This window comes from Ailuropoda melanoleuca, chromosome 9 (genome assembly GCF_002007445.2).
Source record: "Ailuropoda melanoleuca isolate Jingjing chromosome 9, ASM200744v2, whole genome shotgun sequence".
NCBI lineage: Eukaryota > Metazoa > Chordata > Mammalia > Carnivora > Ursidae > Ailuropoda > Ailuropoda melanoleuca.
In genome coordinates, this window is record NC_048226.1 from 100,731,927 (window position 1) to 100,755,308 (window position 23,382).

The window sequence follows — 23,382 nt, forward strand, 5'->3', positions numbered from 1 at the left end:
TATGTACAATGTACTATGCTAGGCCATTCCGCAGGTTGCTCTGGGAAGGAAAGCACAGAAATGTCCCTGCTTTCAGAAGTCTGACGGGGGAGCGTGGGACCAGGCTGCGTTCTGTTCTACTGCGTGTCTGCTGCGTGTTAGCTATGTTATCAGCCTCAGCAAACAAGTTGGAAAACCAAAGCCCCAAACAGTTGAACAACTTTTCCCTGAAGCCATGGCACATTTTCCAAAAGTGTTAAGCTGGAGCATTTCAAGAAGTGGGCCAAATCACATTGTTACCTAAATTTAGCAAAGGACGGAAGAGGGAAGCAGAGTGGTCACAGTGTGTTACTGGCCTCCCAGAAGGAAGGGACCACAACCCAAACTGCATCCCCTGCAGTGAGCCATCGTGTTCACAAGCCTACTGCAGCATCTGGCACTGTGACAGGTCACCTTGAGCAAGCTTTCTACAAGCCTCAGTTTACCCCTTTGTGGAGTACAGATGGCAACAGGCCTGACTTGACAGGAGTGCTGGGGTCTCAGGGAGGTGGCAGTTGACAGCACTCAGCATAGCACCTTGTAGCACTAAGTACCTTCTCATCAGTACTAAGCACTCCCACTGTCGCCTAGGCCTGGACGACAAGATTGCAAGAGGACCTGTCCACAGAGGGTTTCTCAAGAACCCTTTTCTCCCCATCTAATTCACTGCCTGATTCTCTCACTCCACATGCTCTTTGGGGGCTTGCTTTGTGCCACGTACTGGAATACAAGCGATCTCCCTTTTCTAATCAAACCTGCTGTTAGAGGTGTTCTGAACAGCCAGTCCCTTGAATAGGGTTTCCCTTCACGCTGGTGCTCATTCTTACCAACTTAGGACAGACTACCGGTCACATGTGAATCTTTGCATTCTAAGGAAGGAGCTCTGTGTGGAGATGTTAAATGGCAGGTGATGTGACTCCGTGCTCGTGAACCAGAGCCCGCGCCCACTGCACCAGCACATTCTGATGGGAAATGCCAGATCCTCCCGTGCTGGCAACTGAGCACATCTTCCAGGGGCCAGATCTCAGGCACAGCTGGGCTGTGCAATGCAGCTTCTAAGGATCTTGGCCAAATGTTTGCTTTACTTAAAGGATGGATTCTTGTGTTCCACGCTACGAAGATTAGTGAGCGTGGGTATCTTATGACACAAAGTGACGGCCTCCGTCCATCCTGGCGAGAACTCGGCAATGCTTACCGGGCCCTGGAGACCTCCGTCCTCCCTGTCGATACTGCCTCGAGAGAGCCGCACGTCAGGTTTCTAAAGCAAAGAACACAAAACCAGAGAGTTTCATTCCTGGTTTGAAAATCATGGACATATTCTGTATTAAGTTCCTGCCTCATATGATACCATCATCCTCTGAATAAGAAGAATCAAAAGTTCCCCAGTTCCAGAAAAATTCTCAAACCCCATGATGACAAACCCAGGTCAGCCTCCCCAGCAAAGCCACACGTGCACAGCGAACAGGAGTGCCCTGCAGCCCCGCCAACACAGGAAAGCCTGCAATTCACCTCTCTTCCTAGCAGTGCACAGTTTCTTCTTGACAGAGAGAACTCCACCTCAGGGTGAAAAAGAGCAGGTACACGTTCCTGCTTCCTGGCACATAAGGCTCTCACGTCCTTGGCGGTATCACCAAAGCAGCAAATAGTCCAATTGCACGCCACCCCCTTTCCCCACCCAATGCACCCATGATACAGAAACCGTATGGAAAAATCAGGATTTAATATAAATACGAGTATGCAAATTTCACTAACACCACAATAGGCAACGTAGGTTCCGTGCCATCATGGTGCACAGAATGTCAGAAGGTCTGTTCCTCACGAAGACCAGTAGGCGCGGTGGCCTCCCACCTGCCTGACACCTGCTCCAGTAGCCACGCCGACCCCTGCCTCTCCTTTGCCCCCCTGCCTCCCCTTTGGCGTGCACTCTGGCCACAGACCCCTTCTCAGGGTGCGTTTCCCACAGCCTCTCCAGATAGGACTGCTCCTTTCTTGGTCTTTGCCAGTCTGCTGTATCTTACAGAGATCCCCTCCGTGGCAAGAATCATGCAGTAATTACTTCCCTCATTTGACAGAGAACGTCTTGATGTCTGATTTGTCTTTGTACACCTACACCTGCAAGGGCCGGGTGCTGAGCACTGAGGACAGACCCCGTAAGCACTTGTGTGTGGCAGGGGATGGGGGGGTGGTGAGAAAGCAGTGAGCTTTGTTTCTCCCTTCTTATAAATGTATGTTTACAAAAATGCAACCATGCCATATAATTATGTAATCTTTATATAACATTATATAGTGGAAATTGGTCAAAACCACGTTAAAAAGCTGCACAGTCTCCCCCAGCACGAAGGCTGCCATAAACAGAAATCTTCAGTGAGGCGAATGGGCTCTGGCATCAGGTTGCCTGGGTTTGGGTCAGGCTCCAACCCTTTCAAGCTGTGTGACCTGGGCCTCAATTTCTTCAGGGCAGTTATAGTACCCACTGCCCGGGCTTGATGGGAGGATTAAATGAATTAATGCTGCGAAGTACTAAGTTAGTACCACAGAGCATCAAGGAGTTCTGTCTGTTGAATGGCGGGCCATTCTCAAAATTTCAATTGTATAAATAGGTTGTGGATGAAGACCTTTGTGTAGAAATGCTTGACTAAATCCCTGATTATTTCTCTAGGACAGATGTCTAAGGATGGAATTACTGAGTCAGAGGGCTGGAACATTTGAAACATCCTGGTATAAGCTACCCGACTGCCGGGCTGTCTGCATTCACCGTCAGTGGGCTCTCTCCGGCCCGACGGCACTGCACCGCCACTTCAAACTTAGCCAATTCAATAAACAAAACACCGTATGAATCTGCCCTCCTTTCCTAAACGTTAGAACATTTCTGCTGCTTCTCACGGGATGCCAGGCCCTGGGAGGACAGAGGCCATGGGCTGCCCGCTTCTCCCACTATCTGCATGACTTGGTAGAAACAAGGCACACAGGTGGGAGGGAATGAAGCGCCTGCACGGCTGTCTGTGAACAGCGGCCTTGCCCCGTCAACCTCTGCAAACCCACTCTCAGCTGGAAAAGAGGTCGGCAGCCTTAAACAGCAACTATAAGGATTAAGTATGTGCTTGAACAGTCATGTGCCTGTTAGACATTTAGTAAATCCTTGCTCAAGGAACGCGGTCATAAAAATGCAAGGTAGAGAAGAGGCTTCACAGCTGAGGAACCCCAGGCTCAGAAGGCAGAACGGCACACCCCAGAGATACCGCAGGCTTGGCCCATGCTGCGCAGGAAAGCTAGTGTCACAGTAAAGCGAGTCAAGTCAATGTCTGGTTTCCCAGCGGCCATCAAAGTTATGTTTACACCACACTCTAGTTGATGACGCCTGCAGCAGCGTTATGTTTACATGTACACACCTGAATTAAAAGATACTTTATTGCTAAAAATACTAACCACATGGACTGACTCTTCCTTTCACAAACAGTATCTCTGGAGCGTGTGATGCTGTTTGACGGCATTTCATGCACAGAACTTCCTCCAAAACTGGCGTCTATCCTCTCAAATCCTGCTGCCGCCTTACCAACTAGGGCCATGGAATAGTCTAGATCCTCTGTTGTCATTTCCCGTCTTCACAGCACCCTCACCAGGAGCAGCTTCCATCATCCGTAAGTTCAAGCACGAGATCGCGGCAGTGCGGGCCGCGTCCAGGCTCTACTCGGGATTCTGGTTCTCCTGCTGTTGGCACCACATCTGCGGGGACGTCCTCCGCTGATGTCCTGAGCCCCTCAGTCATTCAGGAGGGTTGGAGCCCCTTCCTTCCAAACTCCTGTTACTATTGACATTTTGACCTCTTCCCATGAATCAGGAATGTTCTTCATGGCATCTAGAATGGCGACTCTTTTCCAGAAGGTTTTCAGTTGGTTTTGCCCAGATCCATCAGAGGAATCCCTATCTATGGCTGCTATTGCCTTCTTAAATAAGATGACTTGACAGTCAAAACTACTCCTTGATCCACCGGGTACAGAACAGATGTTGTGTTAGCAGGCATGAAGACAACACAAATCTCCTTGTCCATCTCCATCAGAGCTCCTGGGTCACCGGGTGCATTGTCAGTGAGCAGTCCTATTTCGAAAGGAATCTTTTTTTCCGAACAGTAGGTCTCAAGAGTGGGCTTAAAATATTCAGTACACCATGTTGTAAACAGGTGACAGTTGCCCAGGCTTTCTTGGTCCGTTGATGCAGCTCAGGGAGAGTGGATTTAGCATGATTCCTAAGGGCCCTAGGACTTCCAGAATATTTGGCCAGTGAGCACTGGCTTCATCTGACAGGCACCAGCTGCATGAGCCCCTAACACGGGAGTCAGCCTGTCCTTTGCAGCTTTAAAGCCAGGGACTGACTTCTCTCCAGCTACCAGAGTCCTAGATGGCATCTCCTTCCAGTAGACGGCTGTTTCGTCTACACCGGAAGTCTGCTGGTTAGTGCAGCCACCCTCGTGAATGATCTGAGTGCAATCTTCTGGAGAACTTGGGGACGCTCCTACGTCAGCACTGCTGTTTCGTCTTGTACTTGCGGTATAAGTACTATGCGGTACTTGTACGGTATGGAGACAACGTCTTTGCTCCAACGACACGAACCTGTGCTGGCCGACAGCTGTTTTCCTGCAGCTTCCCCACCTTTCCCGGCCTTCACGGAATTGAAGACAGCGAGGGCCTTGCTCTGGGTGAGGCTTTGGTCTAAGAGAATGCTGTGGCTGGTGGGATCCTTCCATCCAGACCAGTGCAACGTTCTCCATGTCAGCAATAAGGCTGTTTCATTTTTACCATTCACGTGTTCCCTGGAGAAGCACGTGTGATTTCCTTCCAGAACTTCTCCTTTGTGCTCATGATGTGGCTGTGGGGTGCAAATGGGCTGGCTTTCCGCCTGTCTGGGCTTTCGATATGCCTTCCCACTATGCTTGATCGTTTCTAGCTTTCAATATAAAGTGAGATGCATGACTTTTCCTTTTACCTGAGCCCCGAGGGGTCATTGTAGGGTTATTAGCTGGCCTAATTTTAATATTGTTGTGTCTCAGGGAATAGGGATCCTGGGGAGAGGGAGACAGAGATTGGGGAATGGCCAGTCGCTGGAGCGGTCAGCGCACAGACAATGTTTATTAAGTTCACCGTCTTCTGCGGGAGCAGCTTATGGCACTGCAAAATAATTACAATTGTAACCTCAAAGATCACTGATCAGCACAATAAATGTAATAATAATGAACAAGTTTGAAGTGCTGTGAGAACTACCAAAATATGACACAGACATGAAGTAAGCAAATGCTACTGGAAAAATGGCACCAAGAGACTCGCTCAATGGAGGGTGTGCCACAAACCTTCAGTACGCAAAGGACACAAGCTCCGCGATGTGCAATGAAATAAGGTACACCTGTAGCTGCTGGAGCATGAGTACTTCTGTGAGAAATATATATTTTTTAAAGTTTCTTTTTCTTTCTTTCCTTCCTTTTTTTTTCTCTATGGAAGCTCTACACCCAATGTGGGGCTCGAACCCACCACCCATAGATCAAGCATGCTCTTCTGACTGAGCCAGCCCTGACCTGTAGGAAATACTTTACTTTTTTACTTAAACAAAAGCATATGACATTTACTGTTTGCTTACAGAACTAGGTGCTGTGTTTCATGTATGTACATGAATTATCTACTTGTATTTCCACATAAACCATATGAAATGACTTATTTTTCCTTATGCACTGTAATTCCCTCATGTCAAAACTTTCCCCAGGACAGGATTTCAATTTTAAAATGAGAAAGCCTGTCTATATAAAGTCCTCTTGTGTTCTATGAATGGGATTATTTTAGGTTTCTCCTCACATGGCCGACACAGCCTGTCTGAGTGAGAGATGAGTGCCAGCTTGGGAACTCAAGAGAGCCAGACCAGCCCGTCAGAGAGGAGTTCTGTTATTGGTTCTGCTCCTGGGTGAAGCTAAATTCTCCCACTTCCCTCTTACAGAATATTCTAGATTTGAAGACAGTAATATGAAAAGAGGAGACTTATATTTGAAATCTTACACACACACAGATCACAAACAAAGAATGTTTGGGGCTATTTGATTAGTTCCCCCATCAGGTATGCCTTCTCCCTCCCTCCTTTTCTTTCGTTCTTAATTCAGGTATAACACATACAACAAAGTGCACCGATCTTAAGTGTACGAGCTCAGCGCATTTTTATATATGTGTGCACCCACCTAACACGGCAGCCCACCCAGCGGGCCCCAGTTGAGACCTGACCCTGCCTAACTGAGGGGACCGATCTTCTGAACCCCAACCCGAGAGCTCACACAAGTGGACTGCATAATGTGCACGGCCCTGTGTCTGGCGTCTTTGGTGGACATTATCTCTGTAAGCCCTGTCCCTGTGCATGTGGGGAGCGGTTTGCCCATTTTTATTGTCACGCAGTAGGCCACTGCATGAATTGATCTGTTCTCCAGGAACGGGCAAGTGGGTTATTTCCAGTTCCTGATAGCAGAAAGAAACACTTCTGTGAGCACTGTGTTACGTGTGGGCATGCGCCCCACGACCTCATGGGCAGCAGGTTAAGGGCTGAAGGTGCTGTTTCAGGTTCTGGGGACACAGGAACCAACAGCCACAGTTTGGTCTCTATGCTCGTATGCCATCACTCTAGAAAACTTCAAATGCAAGGCTTTCCACTCAAAATCCCTTCTCCTTGAAGTAGGCCACACTGCCTTCAAACCCAGAATATGGCAGATGCAAGGAACATAGGTGGGACATGGCCTGACTCAGCAGAAAAGGGCCAGAGGTAGTCTTGTGACCCTGTCCTTACTCCCTGCCCCCAAATCCCAACCCCTGGCCCCCCGGCCCCCTGGCCTGGTACTCATCATTCATTCAGACTGACTGGGTCTGTGTGAGAGGAGAAACAGCTCAAACATTCATTTCCTTTTTTAGAACACAAAGTAGGCTTTATATAGACAGGACTTTTTCTTTTCTTTTCTTTTTTTTATTTTATTTGAGAGAGAGAGAGTGAGAGAGAGAGAAAGAGAGAGACAGCATGAGTGGGGAGAGGGAGAAGCAGGCTCCCTGCTGAGCAAGGCTCTAGCCCACTACCTGAGCCGAAGGCAGACACACTTAACCAACAGAGCCACCCAGGAGCCCCAGGACTTTCTCATTTTAAAATTAAAATCCTGTCTTTGGCACAGTGCCATGTTAGAAGACTACTGCATGCTGTAAGGAAAACAAATGAGTTCCAAAGTCAGTCTGTCTGTGAGCAGTGCCCAGTGAGAAGGAAAGTGCTCTGAGCAGACTGACGGTCCAGACGAGGCTGCTGGCTCTCTCCCGTTGGTGTGGGAGAGGCAGGGGGTTCGCCGGCACATGGCAGGCTCAGAGAGCTCACTAGCAGGACTGGGAGCGGGTCCACCGCAAGGAGCAAGTGCCACAGGTGAGGGACGGGTGGCCTTGGGCAAGTGCCAGCGTGGGGACAATGTGACAGAGTCCTGACTCCCCAAAGTACTCAAGGAAAGGTAGCAGCTCTAACCAACAACAGTCACCACACTCAGCGGTGTGAGTCCTAATGACAGAAGAGCACCATCGACAGCTGCTGATTCTCGTCTATTAAAAAAAATTTGGCCAACATTCCTGACAAAGCGACCTCGAAGTTAATTCTCCAAACAAGAGCACAGCTCCTCTGTCGGGGTGCACAAGCTTACCCTGTGGAAGGGGGCAGCAGCGCTGTGCCCAGCGCGGTCCAAGGACCACCGAGGGTTGGGGACGGTGTGTCACCAGGTCATGATGAGACAGAAACAGAAGGCAAGCACCTTTAGAAAGTTCTAGAGCAATCTGAAATAGTAATTTTTAGGCTTGTTGGAATTCATGTAAACAAGTGTGGCTCCTATTTTGCATATATATTTTTTTAAATTTCTTTTTCCTAGTAATTGCTTTTTATTTTATTTCACAAGGATATCAGGTCTACAATGGTTTAGGAAAAAACCAGAAACTGACCCTTCCTCACTGACAGCTTGAGAAGCCTGCAGTGGAGAGCCCTGGACTAAAATGCTGCCTCCTGCCCCCAGACTCCACATCCTGTGAGAACACGTGGGTCTAGTCAAAGCAGGGGCCTTGTTAGCTAGCTGCTAAAAATAACTCACTAATGGGAGCTCCACCAATAGCAAAAAGGAATTAGGGACTATTTATAACAAGCAAATCTCATAAAACCAATGCTCCTTTGCAGAATCCCCGCAAGTGGCTAAATCTCTCCCTCAATCTATGATGTTAGTTTCTGGTCAGGAGCACACAGAAGGTACTCCGGGACGGCCTCTGGAAACCCTGGGTAGTATGCAGGATATGATCTGGACTTTAGAGTCTCAGCAAGGCAGCTCTCACAGGTGCTATGGAGAACAAGCAGAGTGAGAAAGAAAAGCCCTTGGAGAAATTACTGTGTATTCCCTACTTGCCCCGCTGTATACGTGCTATCCATCTAATCCTCAACCCAGCCCTGGGAGAAAAGTATTACCCACACTTTATAGAGAATATAATTATTTTATAGATTAACAGATTAATAAATGAAAGTACAGAGGCTAAACAATTTATATAGGGTCATAATAACGAGGATTTTTAATTCTTATTTGCTGACTCCAGAGTCTGGATTGTTTCTAGTAATGCCTTCTTGAAAAGAGAGTCCAAGCCAGGAGTGATCATTCTAAGTTCCAAAATGCAGTGCGTTCACCATCTTCCTACCACCTTCCATGCCCCGGGCCCTGGCCCCCCAGCCTGCCTGTCCCCATTTATCCACCGCACTGGTCTTTCTGTGCTCAGACATCCTTAGGCCCTTGTGCTTGGTGTGCTGTCTTCCTGGAATGTTCCTCCTCAGAAGTCCTTGGGCTGGCCCTTGCTGGTCATTTCAGCTGCTCGGCCTTCCCCCAAGGCTGTGTGTGCTGGGCCTCCCCTCCTGTGCCCGGTCCTCTCTGTCATAGTCAGGGCTGACTGAGGCTGGACCTTGAGGACAGGAAGGACGGAGGGTCAGCTCACAGGACTGGTGGTCACCTTATGGTAGCTGCTGGCAGACTTTAAGTCAAACAGCGACAGGATCAGATTTTAGAAGTACCTCTGTGGCTGTGGCAGGAAACAGTGACATTGACATTTATGTCCCCCCCCATCTCCTTGCTTTTGTATCTCTGCCTGCTAGTCCCGCCAGAAGCAGACCCCCGTCTTGACTGTGAACTTGCCCTCAGCCCTACCACCTACAATGCCTACCTTGCAAACACCCAAATCAAAGAGGGGTCAGGATTATCCAATTATCCAACCCCCCGTGACACCAGAACTGATCTGATCTTGAAGCCCAAAATGACAATAAATAAGTCATTCTCATTTATGGACAGCAATACTAAACTCTAATGGGAAACAATGACATATGCCATGACCTTAAAAAAATGATCAATTATGCCTTAAGTAGGGACTCGACTTTCGAACGCGGGGCTAGCCCAAACCCAAGCAAAATGTCCCACATTGTTCGTCATGTCAACATCCTCTCAAGTTTTTCTTAAAAAAATAATATATGAAAAATACAGAGCCAATATTATACTTAATGGAAAAACTATTACAGACAACATCTTTAAACATAAAAGCAGGCAAAGACCTATTTAATATGAAAGTCAGCAAGAGACACTTCAGAAGAGAAATTCGAGGTCACGAGGTATGTAACAAACACTGAAAACGAAGAAAGAAAATGCTTTTTAAAAAGTCACATGTGTGTCAGTTATGCCTCAAAAATGGGGGGAAAAACCAACAGAAAATCCAAGGAAATCAGAGTTCACGTGACAGATACCGGAAAATACAAGAGAAGCGTCTACCAACCAACTGCATTTGCACACACAGAAAACCACCAACAAGCTCAATGAAAATGACCCCGTTAGAGCAGCAGCAGGAAGCTCTAAGTGGATGGGCAGGAAGTTAGCGAGGGAAGCGAGACACACGCTTAATCATAAAAGCTACACGGGAGCAATAAAGGACGCCAGGCACAAACCTGGGGAAGGCCTGAGCTGTGGAGACACACTCGCTGAGGACACCACACGTGCTCAGGTCATCCTGCAGACGTGCAGTGTGGACCAGAAGCCTGGGGGGCATTTTATACAGCTTCATAAATGGACTTTGAACACAACCTGGAAGCTTACGTGGGGTGTTGGAAACGTGCCGCGTACGGGGTGTGGGGCACACAGACTTCGGCATCTATCAAAGCTCACCCAACTGTACCTGCGAGGGCCCGTTCAGTCCACTGCACGTCAACGATCTCAATGACAAGAAAAAGCCCAACAGCGAGCAAACCAGCCAGGCCCTGAGCCTTGTACGTGAACACCTGAAACCACTCAGAAGACTGAGTCGGTGTTGAAATCAGTAGCTACTTCCCACTACTACGGTCTGTCTAGCGTGGGTGGGGAGTTCTGAGAACAGTCTCTACCCATGTCATTAGTCACGCTCATCCTCTGCCTAGTGGCATTCCCTGCACTTGTCTGCCTTGCAAATTCCAATGGATCTTTCAGCCTTGGCTCAACGTATCTGGTCTCTGGCACCGTCCTTGACTCCTCCAGGCACCTGCGGGGTCCTCGTCTGCCATTGCTGTGCGCGGTGCACGCCACGACTCAGAGAGAACGCTTCATTCACGTGCCGTCATCGTACACAAGACAGTGGTATTTAGATGTATAAGCTCTAGTTCGGAGAATTTGTAATACTGACTTTTTAAATCCCATACCAATGCAGGAAAAGAGGCTGTCTGGATAAAAGTCTAAGACGGGCTAGGGAACAGCCGTTCTTGAAGCCCACTCCAGATCCAAATGGCTCCACTCAGATTACTGCCGTACACAATCAGCACTGTCTGCAGCTTGCCTTACATCGAGGTATGCTTCAATTTAAATCATTTCAATTTTTGATAGTTTGAAACCTCTGTTCAAAAGTCAGTCCCTCATGGTGCCTGTCAACATTTCACACACCTTGCTGTAAGCGTCTACAGAGAAGAACACCTGGCAAGCTGAGTGAGTGCTGAAAGTACTGCCGGCAGGACGTTGCTTCGCACCCTGCGGGCGCTGAGCAGTGCGGCCCAGTGGCCAGGACCGGCCCTGCGGCAGGACTCCGGGCTGAATGCCGGGCCTGTCACAGGCTAGCTGGGCGACCTCGGGAGATCTCTGCCGTAAAATAAGGGTGATACAGGGACAGGTTTATCCTCATTTCCAAATTTTAAAAAGTACTGATGATCAGAAATTTAATCTTTATTTTATTTTGCATTTGAAGCAAGCTAATTTCATGGCAAAACCTGACCTGAACTGACACGAAGTCTGTATTTATACCTGTTCATGTGAACATTCGTGTTTTTCCTGCATGAGTATCGGCGCTCTTACCTCTGGGGTGCTACTGGAACGGGACCTAATCTGTGGCATGCACACGGCACTGATTTTCTAAAGTAAAAAAATACTGAATTCTGAAGTACATAAAACCTTCAAGAATTTCAGGTAAAGGATTCTGGACCCGGTCTCTTCCTTGTGGGGGGCTGTGCAGATGGACGTCATTTATGAGAAATATGTCAGACGGTCACAGGCACATGGAGGATGTCACATAGGATCTGAGGCGTTCACCTGTGAGCGGGGCGTGTGCTGAGGAAGCGTGCACTAGTCCTGGCTGGCGGTAGCCGAGCATGGAGTGCGTGTGATGTCTGCAGGCCTCCGAGCATTTTCCATGCTCCTGTGTGCACCGAGATGGCAGGCTTGCTGAGGGCAGCCCAGCACACTCTGTGTGGAGGGCACTGGCCTCTCCAACCGTGAAAACGGGCTTCACCGAGCTAGAGTGTTTAAATCTCAACCACAATTAAAAAAAAATGAAAGCCACATATAAAGGATGAAATCAGAGTCGCATGTTGATGAACTGTGCAGGTTGAAGCCACTGTTGCCTTATACCATTCATTGCTGGTTTCAATGTCTCTGTGCCTGGAAGACTGCAAGTGATTTGAGAGCTGTCCCCTACACTCACGGGTGTCTGGTCCCTCAGCATAGAGCTCAACACAGACAAGGCTTCAGGGAATGTTTATTGAATGGAAGCATGAGGGACCAGCTGTGGACCACCCAGGGAAAGGTACCAACTCATGAATGTGGAAACAGTAGGAGTCCTGGCTCTGTCCAGCCATCCTTTTCAGGCTACTCCAGGAAGACTGCACTAGCCGTGCGGGCTTGCGGCACAGAAGTGTGTGGCAGCAGGGCCATGAGTCCAAAGGGCCCTTGTGTCAAGCGACACACAGAGACCACTCTGCCTCACCACTTCCTCTGTTGCAGAAGACTTCTGAGGGGCTGTGGATGCGGGCCGCCCACATACATGTGGAAGGAGGCACCTGTCAGACCACAGAAGGAGGAATGCGTGAAGGCAGACCCGGGGTTCTAACCTGTCTGGTTACAGGTGCTGCGGGAGCAAGATGCAAAGCCTTACACGTGAGCTGACACTCCAGGGGCAGCTGCTTCTGCGAAAACCACAGAAATGCTCACACCTCCGAGCCTGCAATGCTGCTACTAAGATCTTAGAAATCTAGCCAGAAAAAATCTAAGAAGAGCAAATAACCCACGACTGCAAGTGTTGGGGACCGGATGTCAAAGGATCTTTCTTATTCTGAAAGACAAACCTTTCCAATCATCTGTAACATAGTAGACTGACAGAGCTTCACAAGTGGAAGAAATCCAAATGACTAGAAACATAGTTACCAGAAATCTCTCCTCTTTTTCTAGCCAGCGCTGATCTTCTTCCATCTCCTGCTGCTGCCGGATCAGCCGCTCTTCCATCAGGTGGGCCGGCAGCACCTGTCCGATCCCTCGGAGGTCCAGCGCAGCAGAATCCTAGCAGGGGGAGTAAGCAGAATGGCACATCCACTCTCAGGGGCCAATCTAGGATGCTCTTACTGTTTCTGCGCTTTTCCAAAAAAAAAAGAAGCAAAACAGCAGGAGGGGTGGATACAGGGTGTCTTGGACTCTGCTCATGGAAGCGACTTTCCCAGGGGTTGCAAGTTACTACCTGCCAAGCATCATTAACAAGTACACAGCCATTCAGCTCACAGCTCCACTTGCAGGGATTTGTTCTCAAGAAATAGTCTGGGACACCTGGGTGGCTCAGTTGGTTAAGCGTCTGACTTTAGATTGGGTTGTGATCTCGGGGTCCTGGAATCCAGCCCTGTGTCAGGCTCCCCACTCGGTAGGGAGTCTGCTTCTCTCTCCCTCTGCCCCTCCCCCTGCTCGTGTGCATGCATTCTCTCTCTCTCTCTCTCTCTTTCTCAAATGAATGGATAAAAATCTTAAAAAAAAAAAAAAAAGAAATAATCCAAGGTATATGCAGAGAATGCATTGCTGGTTGCAGTGAAGTGAAAACAGTCTGGAGGCAGAATGGAAGGAGGATTAAGCTCAGTCCACACGTGACGTGGAGCACGAGGCGATCGTTAAACGTGCTCACCCTAAGGGCAAGGGCAGGAGCAGCAGACTACACAAGTGCTCTGGGAGTCAAGGAAACAACACTTAGTGTCACAACAGTGGTTCTTGGTTCACCAGGCAAATCTGGTAAAAGGTAACACGGCCCACAGAACGGGAGGCCGTCCCCCTGCCCCTCCCTGGGATACACCTCACACACACGCTATTATGATCAGCCTGACATGCTGCCTTTCAGGCGGGTGGGTTAATGATGGGCGTCTCTTTCTTTTAGTAAAAAGGACTCACAAAACCAGGAAGAATCTGAGATGTAGTGCCTTGATTTTAGAATTAGGTCATCAAAATCAGTAACTCTTAGGATTCTGAAATAAAAGGTACTCTAGGCAAAGCTTCATCAGCTAACAAACGAAAGCCCAAGGGCATCCAGGTTACCTCCACGTTGGGCTGCCACATTGATACCTCCTGCTGTCTATGATTCCAGGAATCCGTCTGGTCCAAAAGAGATGCCTGCCCCGGGTAGACGCTGCCAGCCATGGCTGTGATCCCATGTGAACCAGGATAGCCAGAGACCTGCAAATGTGGGGCAGCAGGGTCATGTTCCGACACGGCGTGCTTCCACACAGTTCTGGTTTCCACATGCAAGGAAGCAACTAAGACGACAGGGAACACTGTGCAAACAGAAAGATGGTGCCCACAGACGTCCACATGTGGATCCCTGGAGCCTGTGGCTATGGGAGTTCACACGACAGAGGGACTTCACATGTGTGTTGTAAGTTAGGCGTCTTGAGATGGGGAGAGGACCCTGGATCATCCGAGTGGACCTAATGTAAAAGCAGGTTCTCTACCAGTGCAAGGGGGAGCAGAAGGGGAGGGGGGAGAAATGGCTACCAAAGAGTGGTCAGAGAGATACAGCACTGCTGGTTTTGAAGGCGGGGGCAAGGGATGCAGGTGGCCTCTGGAAGGTAGTAAAGGCAAGGAAATGGATTCTCAACAAAAGTGTCAAGAAAAGTAATCCATGAAGGCTGTGTAAATAAGTAATGCAAATATACACCAGGAAATCAGAAACTGTTTACTTTGCAACTTTGCACCCTCGATGCAAAAGCACCAGGGGCCATGCACGCGGCTCAGCGGGCACCGCTCTAGAGCAGCTCCTGTCTAATGGACCAGGACAGACACGGGCGTCGTGTTCCAACCGTGATGATTATGCCAGAGAAAAGACATTCACATGCACATGGAGAAAAATTCCAGGGCGGAAGGAAAACAAGAGGAGTTTCTTTACATGGCTTCCTCCCACAATCATGGGAGAGAGGGCGGGGGAGGGAGAGAAAGCGAGAGAGATCAGAATCAGCATTTGTTTCTGTAGCTCACTGGGCTAGTTAGTACTGGAGGGCCAGGGTGCTCAGTTAATGTTTCAACGAGATAAGGCACAGCCAGATCCATCACTACTGAGCATTAACGCATTCTTCAACAAAGACTGTGCACTCGTGAGATCTCCAGGCGCTGATTTATACCAAAATGCATACTGACAATATATAACTAATAAACTTTTATGTAAGATGTGCAGATGGTTCTCACAGTTTACTAGAATCAAAATATTTCAGTAAAAAATTCTACTGAACATAAAATGTCACATCACTACTGTTTTTGGTCAGAAAGGATACATTGCTGCTAGAGAACTTTTAGGAATTTGCACAACAAAGAGATTTCAAATATTCTGTGGCAGTTTTCTACACAACACCAACCCTGTGAAAGGACTGCTGAGCACTTTCGGCTAAGAAGGAACACGAAGTAACACCAGGCAATGTCCTGTAGCCGTTCTCATTTACAAGATAAGGAAACTTGGGGCGAGGGAGAGCTTAATCATCCCTTTGCTTGATGAAAGTATGAATGCTTTAATATATCCACTGAATCCTTACTCTGTTCTACATACAGTTCCAGGCCCTTAAAGCAGAGACAAGCTGCTGTCTTCACAGGCTTCTACTCCAGGGGGGGACGATGGCCACACACGGACACGTACCAGAGCCCAGGAGGTGGAAGCGGTGTGGCCAGCGCGTCCCACCTCTGTCTCACCAGCATATGGTGTTGTGCTTTCTCTAAAGACATCTGGGGGGGCTCAGTGATGCACGCCTCCTCTAGGCATGTGGGTGTCTCCCAAAACAGGGCTCTCAGTCATGCAGCATCCCCTTGGGGTGCTTGTTAACAAAGTAATACTCCCAGGCCCCACTTCAGAATTAGTACAGTGGGATCTGGGGGCAGCAAAGCAGGTGAAGACCCTGCCGCGGACCCAATTTCAGTGTCTCGATGTACCACTGTCCTTTCCAGTATGAAACGGCCTGTACTCTCTCCCTGGGACCTTCTGCCAATAGCGAAGAGTATTTGTCCGTACTGATCCAAGAGGCCCAGATTTAAAGGCCTCTTTAAAGTTGAGAGGCATGTAAAGGAATTTAAATGCTTTCATTTGACCCTACTAGCAACCCCGTGAAGGAGGCCCAGTAAGCGTGCTTCTCCTTTTCCTCCTGAGAAACATGTCAAAGGAGATGGCAGTTAAGGGAGCTTTCAGCTTCCCCCTCTCCGGACAAAGACCCAAGGACTACCCATTGCTTGTTTTGCGTTTGACTCATTCTTCAGCTAAGTGCTTTTTACCCAAGGCTGGTTCTCATAACCAGCCTAGTCAGCCCAGCTATGAGTATCGGTCAGTTACCTAAGAGGCGTGGCTATAAGACAGCCACAGCCGACACAAATTAGAAGACGTGGTTTTATTTCCTAGAAGTGATGCGGCCTATTCTCTGAATAACATGACTGGGGCACACACTCTGTGCTGTCATGCAGTGGAATACCCCTCAGCATCAGAAAGTTGTGAGTTACTGACACCCTCGTCGGATGTCAATGCAGAATCACACCAAGCACAGCAGCTGAGCAAGAGTATACCGTCTGATCCACTTCTCTGAAAGTCCAGAACATGCAACACCAACGGCCGGGAACAGTCAGACAGTGGTCATGCCCGGGCAGCAGGCAACTGACTGGTGGGGGGGCAGGGGGCGGGGAGACCTTCCAGGGTCACAGACATATTCTCTGTGTCGGTGTAGTGTAGGGGACACGGTGTACACCTGTCAGAACACCTGTGCATTTCACTCTAATTGTACCTCCAAAAAGCAAATACTCGCCCCTCAAAACCAAAACCTTACTGACTTTGCTTCTGGTCCTTTTCTTTCAAGAATTGTCTTTTCTAATTTATATAAGATATTTGACTGTAAGTCTGATACTCCAACCACACCTGTCCAATATGGCATCTTGTCTGGTTTTTAAGGTAAACTTGAATGTTATTCTTGCGTTCCAGAAAAACCACCCAGTTCATTACTACCTCTGCATATAGTAGGAGCCACACGTCACCCAAACGGAGGAAAGGAATGGAGTAGAGAATGTGGGGCAGGGCACTGCCCAGACGCTTTAAGGCTGAGGGGCCAATGACGGCCCTCTGGGCTGCTGACACAACAACCACTTAGACAATTACTAGGCTGATTACTTTCTTAGCTTTCTGCTTGCCAAATCATACTCCTACGTACAGAAATAAAGAATATAAATATTTACAATGTCCCTCCCCACCCCCAAGTGTGAAGAATAAAAGAAGATGTCTTATGTCTGTAATGACTGGCATACCTGGTAATGATTGGTCTGTACCATGTGCTGTGGACTAGGATAAAATCCTTCGCTGGACCTTGGACTAGGGTATCCGGGTCTGCTGGGCTGTGAACAAATCAGGAGAGCATCATATGAATGAGTATTTTGAAAATTTTGTTAAATCTATGTTTTACTGAAAATAACAGAAAAAGGTATTTCTCTAAAAGACTTTAGTTGGAAAGAATGATAAAGAGTGTCCAGACACTTCAGTGGGGAAAACAGTCCTTCCCACAAACATCCAGGACAGCAGGGTATCCCCCTGTGAAAACACGAAGCTGGGCCCCTTCCCCACGATACACACACAGATTAACTTGACGTGGATCATGATCTAAACCTAAGAGAAAAAACTATAAAACTTTTAGAGAACAGGCAAATCTTTGTAACCCTGGGTAGGCAATGGTTTTGTAGCTAGGACACCAAAAGCTCAATCAATAAGAGAGAACAAAAAAGATAAATTTCTCATCATCCAAACGAAAAGCTTCTGTGCTGCAAATAGCACCACCAAGAAAGAGACGACCCACAGAATGGAAGAAAATATTTGCAAATCAGGTATGATGAGACAGTCATATACAGAATATACAAAGAACTCTTGTAACTCAACAATAAAATGATAATAAACTGAATAAACAGTGGGCAAAGGACTGGAGCAGACCCGAGGGAGATCTATCAGTGGCCAAAAAGATGCTCGACACCCTCCGGCACCAAGGAAATGCAAGATCAGGAGGCTTTCAGAGCAGGGAGCTCATTTGGCTTTGTGGCTTCCCGGCTGTGCGACTGTAGGCAAGCGAGGGAGCTGACTAGCTTCCCCATCGATCAGACAGGAGCTGAGCTACGGGGCCTGGGAAGTCACTTCCAGTCTAAAATTCTCAATCTGTTTGCAACCTACATGAATTTAAAGTTCATAGCAAAAGAATGGTTTAGTCTGAAATATAAGTCCACAAAATCTTCTAAAGCTGATGGATTTAACAGAGCAGAAACCCACTATTCTCCAGCCAAATGAAGACAACAAAAGGAGATGGATTTAGGTGCCAGCAAGCCCAGGGGAGGAAAAAAAAGGCCTCAGAGCCTGTGCCTCTTCCCACGGACACACATGGTCCTGCAGGAACACACGCTGTGCTTGAGTTCAGTTCTGAGCAAGTCTGGGTGTCCAGGAAGAGTCTTATTAACCCACCACTCTGCTCACACTGTCCCCGCTGCCCATCCTTTGAGTCTTCTATGGACATTTCCTGAAATCTCCTGGTTTCTCCCACCTGACATAACACCCCAGTCCTCTGCTCTCCTCTGTGACACGTTCCCGATCATGACTCGCATATCTGCTTGAGCCCTGCTACTGTGGGCCCACTCAACCTCTGAGGGTGGAAAATGTGCCCTCATCCCTTTAACCGATACTTTAGGGGCCCAGATGTGGTTTACCCCAAGCTTACTCAAATATGAGGATGGATCCCCAAGACCCCTGGAAGCAGGAAAGGGACATCAAGGAGGTGTCCTAGGCTTTACCCTATGTTCTAGGGTGGCAATTTCCAAAGTATGTTCCATGAAGCCCAAGGGACTACCTTCAGATTTATATTTCATTTGAACAAGTGGTTAAAAGAGGTGAAGAAAAACAACAAACAACAAAGTTCGACTACTTCTGTTGTAGGACGCTGGAGTGGCAGCACTCATCGCACGGTGCTATAGGAAAGGCCTCCTGGAGTCCACGCGTGCAAGGATGCAGGGCCACGGATTTGGACAGTAAGCACAGCTGTCTGACGGCTGTACAGCTGTGTCGTCTGGCTTAGACTCTGGGGGCATGTAAGTAACATCAGCACAAATGAAAACTTCTACTCAGTGTGGCCTATGTGCACTGATGGGACAAGCTGAAGAGCGTGCCGCCAAGGAATATTATCACCCTATCTCACGGAGGATGAAGCCAAGGCTCGGGGAAGTCAGGCAGTGTGGCACAGCCACACTGGTGGACCTGCTCACTCCGAAACCCACTACGTGGGGATGCTGCTCGATAACAAGCGCACTTGGACGCGACAAATAAAAAAGAAGAAATGGAAGGACTTGACCAGAGACTGGCAAAATCTCCACACAGCATCCCTGAGCGTCTCCGACTTCAGGGGGTAGCAAAAGAGCACGTGCAAGGTTCCATTTCAAAATAAAACAGGTAAAAAGATGAAAACAAGCTTTAGGGCAGACAAAACTATTGCACAAAGAGTACCACAAAATCAAAATCTACTAAGCAGTGGCTGTGGAGAACACACGTACCATCCAACAGCTGTGCTGTGTTCTCTACCAACAGGGAGCCGGCACAGCAGGCGGGGGCAGGCTCGGGACCCGAGGGCCAGGGTTTGTGGTCAGGGCCATTCCCCTCTCTGTGCCTCCACATTCTCAACAGGGGAGTGGGGACAGGGCTCTCGTGAAGATGAAACAACACGTCAAGTTCTCTGCGGACAGCTTCCGTGCCAGTGCCCTAAAGTGTCACTTGCTACTAAGTACGACTTGGCAGGGTCACTCCCTCCTCAAAGACACAAACTTGGATTGTAATATTTTTAATCAAGCAAATGATGGAGCTGAAGGAGTGTTTGTTGAAGTCCTGCCGAGTGAAGAGGAAGAGAAAGGAAAAACTGACCCAGCCTAACCAGTGGTTCTGAGTCAGGGGCGGTGCTCCCGCCAGGCGCTCAGAGTATCGGAGAGGGCGCACTGGTGGGCACAGCCACCGCATCCAGGGTCTGACCAGCGGGGCCCCCTCTCCTCTCAGACGCCTCGCTCAACCTTACAGAGGTAAAACAACAATGAAGTCCTGTAATCCCAACCCAAGTAACACTTGGCATAGTTTCTCACTGAACCTCCTGGAATAGTAACTCTCTGACGGTCAATGTTCTTCATTTTGTTTGAACTTGACCAAGATTTTTCGCCATTCTAGAAGGTCACATCACGCGACCTGTGAAATTCACGCTCCGTCGTGCCCGTGGGCTGTGCCTCTGTAGCCGTGTCCCCGTGGCGTGCCCACACGTGGGCACAAGCACCATGCCACCTCACCACTCCTGTGGGGGTGACCCCACCTGAGTGTCTCCCACGGGTGTGCATGTAGCGTTTTAGCTTTCTTGTGCAGTTAGTCTCCTGGAAGAACTGGCATTTTGAAATTAGGAAGTCATTTTACTCTCTCTGTATTTTACTTGAGGGCTACCATGGAATATCACAAAACGTTTCTCACAGAAGTGGAGAGCTGGGTCCTGTCAGGGCTGAGAAACACTTCTGAGGCAGCCACTCTGAAACCCTTTATTTTCAGGACCCCTTTACGTTTTCAAAAATCACTGAGGTCTCCAAAGGCTTTTGTTCAGCTGGAATATATCTACCAATATTTACATTGTTAAAATTACAACAGACCCTTAAGAATAACTAATTACATGTTAAAAAAATACTTATTTAAAAAAAAAATCAGCAAGCAGAGTGGCACCCGTTACATGCGTGTATGTAAATCCTTTAATGTCAGGCCTAGAGAAGGGGTGGCTCTCATGCCAGTCCGCACTGTCTGCTGTGCTGTCTCCCTACAGCGCACAGAGAAAATCCAGCCTCACACGGCCGTGTAGCCGGGAAGGGGAGGAGTCTCTTAATAGTTTTTTGGCACAGTTGTGGGCATGGTTTCTGATATCACACCCCAACTTAGAGAGTGGTGGTTTCTTAAAGGTGACTCGCAGTGTGGGATCCGGAACCGTGTCATTATCAGTGATGTGAAGACCCACGACTCCGTCTTGTACTGTGAATGGATCTTCTACCCGCGTGTCATTCTGTGACGTCCTGCAGCGATCATCTGGAAAATACGAGGCGCTGAGGTGTGCAGACCTTCGCAATGCCGACCCGTTTCAATAGACACGTGGAAAAATCACATTTATTCATATCACTCCGAGCTCATCAGGAAAATCTCAGAATTGGGAAGCTTGTCAAGGTCATGATGATGGATGTTTTCCAAAATTCTAATTTTTGCTTGAAAACTCAAATTTTATCAACAATAAACACTATCAGTTATCCTCCTTGATGACTTCTTTCTTTTTTGAGAAAATGTCTATCTACCAAATGCACAACTCTGAACCACCAGTGTCTGACCACTCTACTTTCAAGAAAAACTGGTTTTCCATGAGAAAAGTGGTTAGTTCCGCAACTCGGCCACACAGCAAGCACCTTCCCTGTACTTGCTGTTTCCTCCCACAGAAGACCTGTGACTGCTTCATCAAGGTCATTCTTCAGCACCTGGCGTCTCCTTCTTGCGTGAGCACAGGGGTGAAGAATATAGTGGTGACCAGCACGGTATGGCACCATTGCCCTGGCGTGTGCCAAAGTGACCGCGGCTTGGTCCACTGCTATGTCTGCAACAGGACTGCAAATGTCAGCAGAGTGGATGAGGCCAATGACACGTGGACATTATTATGAAATGGGTTTTGCTCTCACGACCCTCTGAAATGGTCTTGGGGACCCAGAGGTCCAAGAAATACATTTTGAAAACTGCCGAAAAGGGTGTTTTTAGCCAGAGGCTCTCCACTGATGTAATGCGGACATGCAGGACAACTCGCAGCAACAAAATGACCCAGGCTGCACTCCTCTTGGGCAAACTTCTCTGCAGATTGTTATTGTGTGACAATAACTGGGATGAAGAAACTGGGATGAAGAAACTGGGAACATGTTGTTAATAATTAGCTTTGCGGTTATACTACTTTTGCCATTACGTCTTATAACTAAGATTTTAATTTTTTTAAAAAGATTTTCTCTCTTTATTTGACAGAGAGAGAGAGAGTGAGAGAGCACAAGCAGGGGGAGCAGCAGAGGGAGAGAGAGAAGCAGGCTCCCCACTGAGCAGGGAGCCTGATGTGGGACTCAATCCCAGGACCCTGGGATCATGACCTGAGCTGAAGGCAGACTAAGCTTTTAATTTTGTAATTCTGAATCTTGAATGTGGGAGAGAAAAGTATTTCACTTTAAAAAACTAACCATTACAAGTTTTATCAGTACACAACATTCATCTACAAAAACCCAAGATGTTACATGAACTGAGGAAACTAGAGTGGAAGTTGTCGTCCAAAGACAGCAGAGTCAGCACGATAAAGATTGACGAGACTGCAGAGTTCCCACTTCACAGGTGGAGGAGACTCCAGGATGCAATGCTGGGCCAGCCCCCTGGAGACAAGGGACGCACTTGCAGAAGGGTCAAATACACTGACCATAAAAGCAGAGTGTGATTCTAAGAACCACCACAGAGAAGGGAAAAACTGCATCCAGACCTGATTCTGATTGGCAAGGGAGCCAAATAATTAGTGTATCTGTTCATACTCAGCAAGCATCTGTCTTTTTCAACTAGTGTAGATGATTTTCTAGCCACAAAAACTTTGAATCCACGGGTTGTCAACCTTCTCCTCCAAGTGTCAAAGAGCGAGTATTTTAATCTGTGCAGCCACACTCTGACCGACTGCTCGACCCTGCTGCAGGCTGAAACCAGCCAGGGACAAGACACAAACGAAGCGTGCAATTCATTCCAATAAACTCTAATTACAAAAGCAGGCAGTGGGGTATAGTTTGCTGACCCATTATAAAGGGCAGAACAATCTCCGATCATAGAGAAGAGCCTCAAAATAGGCACTCTGAAAACATCTCAAAACCAGAAAAAAATGTCTTTGTTGCTAAAACAGAAAGAGCCTAATCTCATACTACAGCTTCTAAAGTTTAGCCAAATGAAAATTATTAAACATCCTACAGACTGAGATATAGGAGAACGCGGAGGTGGACGAAGTTCTTTAATTCTGTGGGTTTTGCGGGAGTGCTGCAAGGTGTGTGATCACGACCAAGTGCCTGCAGCACCTGACGCCTCCCTGACCCCCTCAAGGGCCGCAGATGCAGGACCTCCCGCCACCCACACCACACCCCAGAGGGGTAGGGATGTTAACACCCTTCAGAGTGTGCAGAGTGAGGCTGGGAACGGGCGGGGGGACTGCCCAGTCAACAGAGCCCCTGGGAAGAGATTCATTTGGCCCCCAGGCCCGAGGAACTAGCTTTAAGACTCTCCCACCTCCCAGGCCCAGAGCACTGTCCCGTTGCTCCCGAGTTAAGGAATGGGAAAACATGTATACACAAAGTGAAGGGCCTGTCATGTGGGGACGAGGGGCTCTCAGTTCTCTCAGTTTTTCTGTGGGTAACTAAGGGTTTATGGTTCTTTTACCAGGACATGCAGAAGCGTACTGGTTTTATCACTAACTCACTCAAAGGAACACCAGTCGACAGATGGCATGGCCCTC

General features: G+C 48.2%; 1 protein-coding gene across 8 annotated transcripts in view; it reads right to left on the reverse strand.

Annotated features, from left to right (window-relative positions):
• Positions 1–23,382, reverse strand: part of PTK2 (protein tyrosine kinase 2) — a 159,294-nt gene that overhangs the window by 12,583 nt on the left and 123,329 nt on the right. For 7 of the 8 annotated variants that reach the window (XM_034668666.1, XM_034668665.1, XM_034668664.1 and 4 more), the window contains 4 exons: positions 17,096–17,182; positions 13,871–14,008; positions 12,728–12,859; positions 1,214–1,276 (listed from right to left, as the gene is read on the reverse strand). In XM_034668666.1, coding sequence (XP_034524557.1) covers positions 1,214–1,276; positions 12,728–12,859; positions 13,871–14,008; positions 17,096–17,182 — 420 coding nt within the window. Of the gene's footprint in view, positions 1–1,213; positions 1,277–8,609; positions 8,991–12,727; positions 12,860–13,870; positions 14,009–17,095; positions 17,183–23,382 lie in introns of those variants that run through there. The other variant, XM_034668667.1, reaches the window with a different exon arrangement.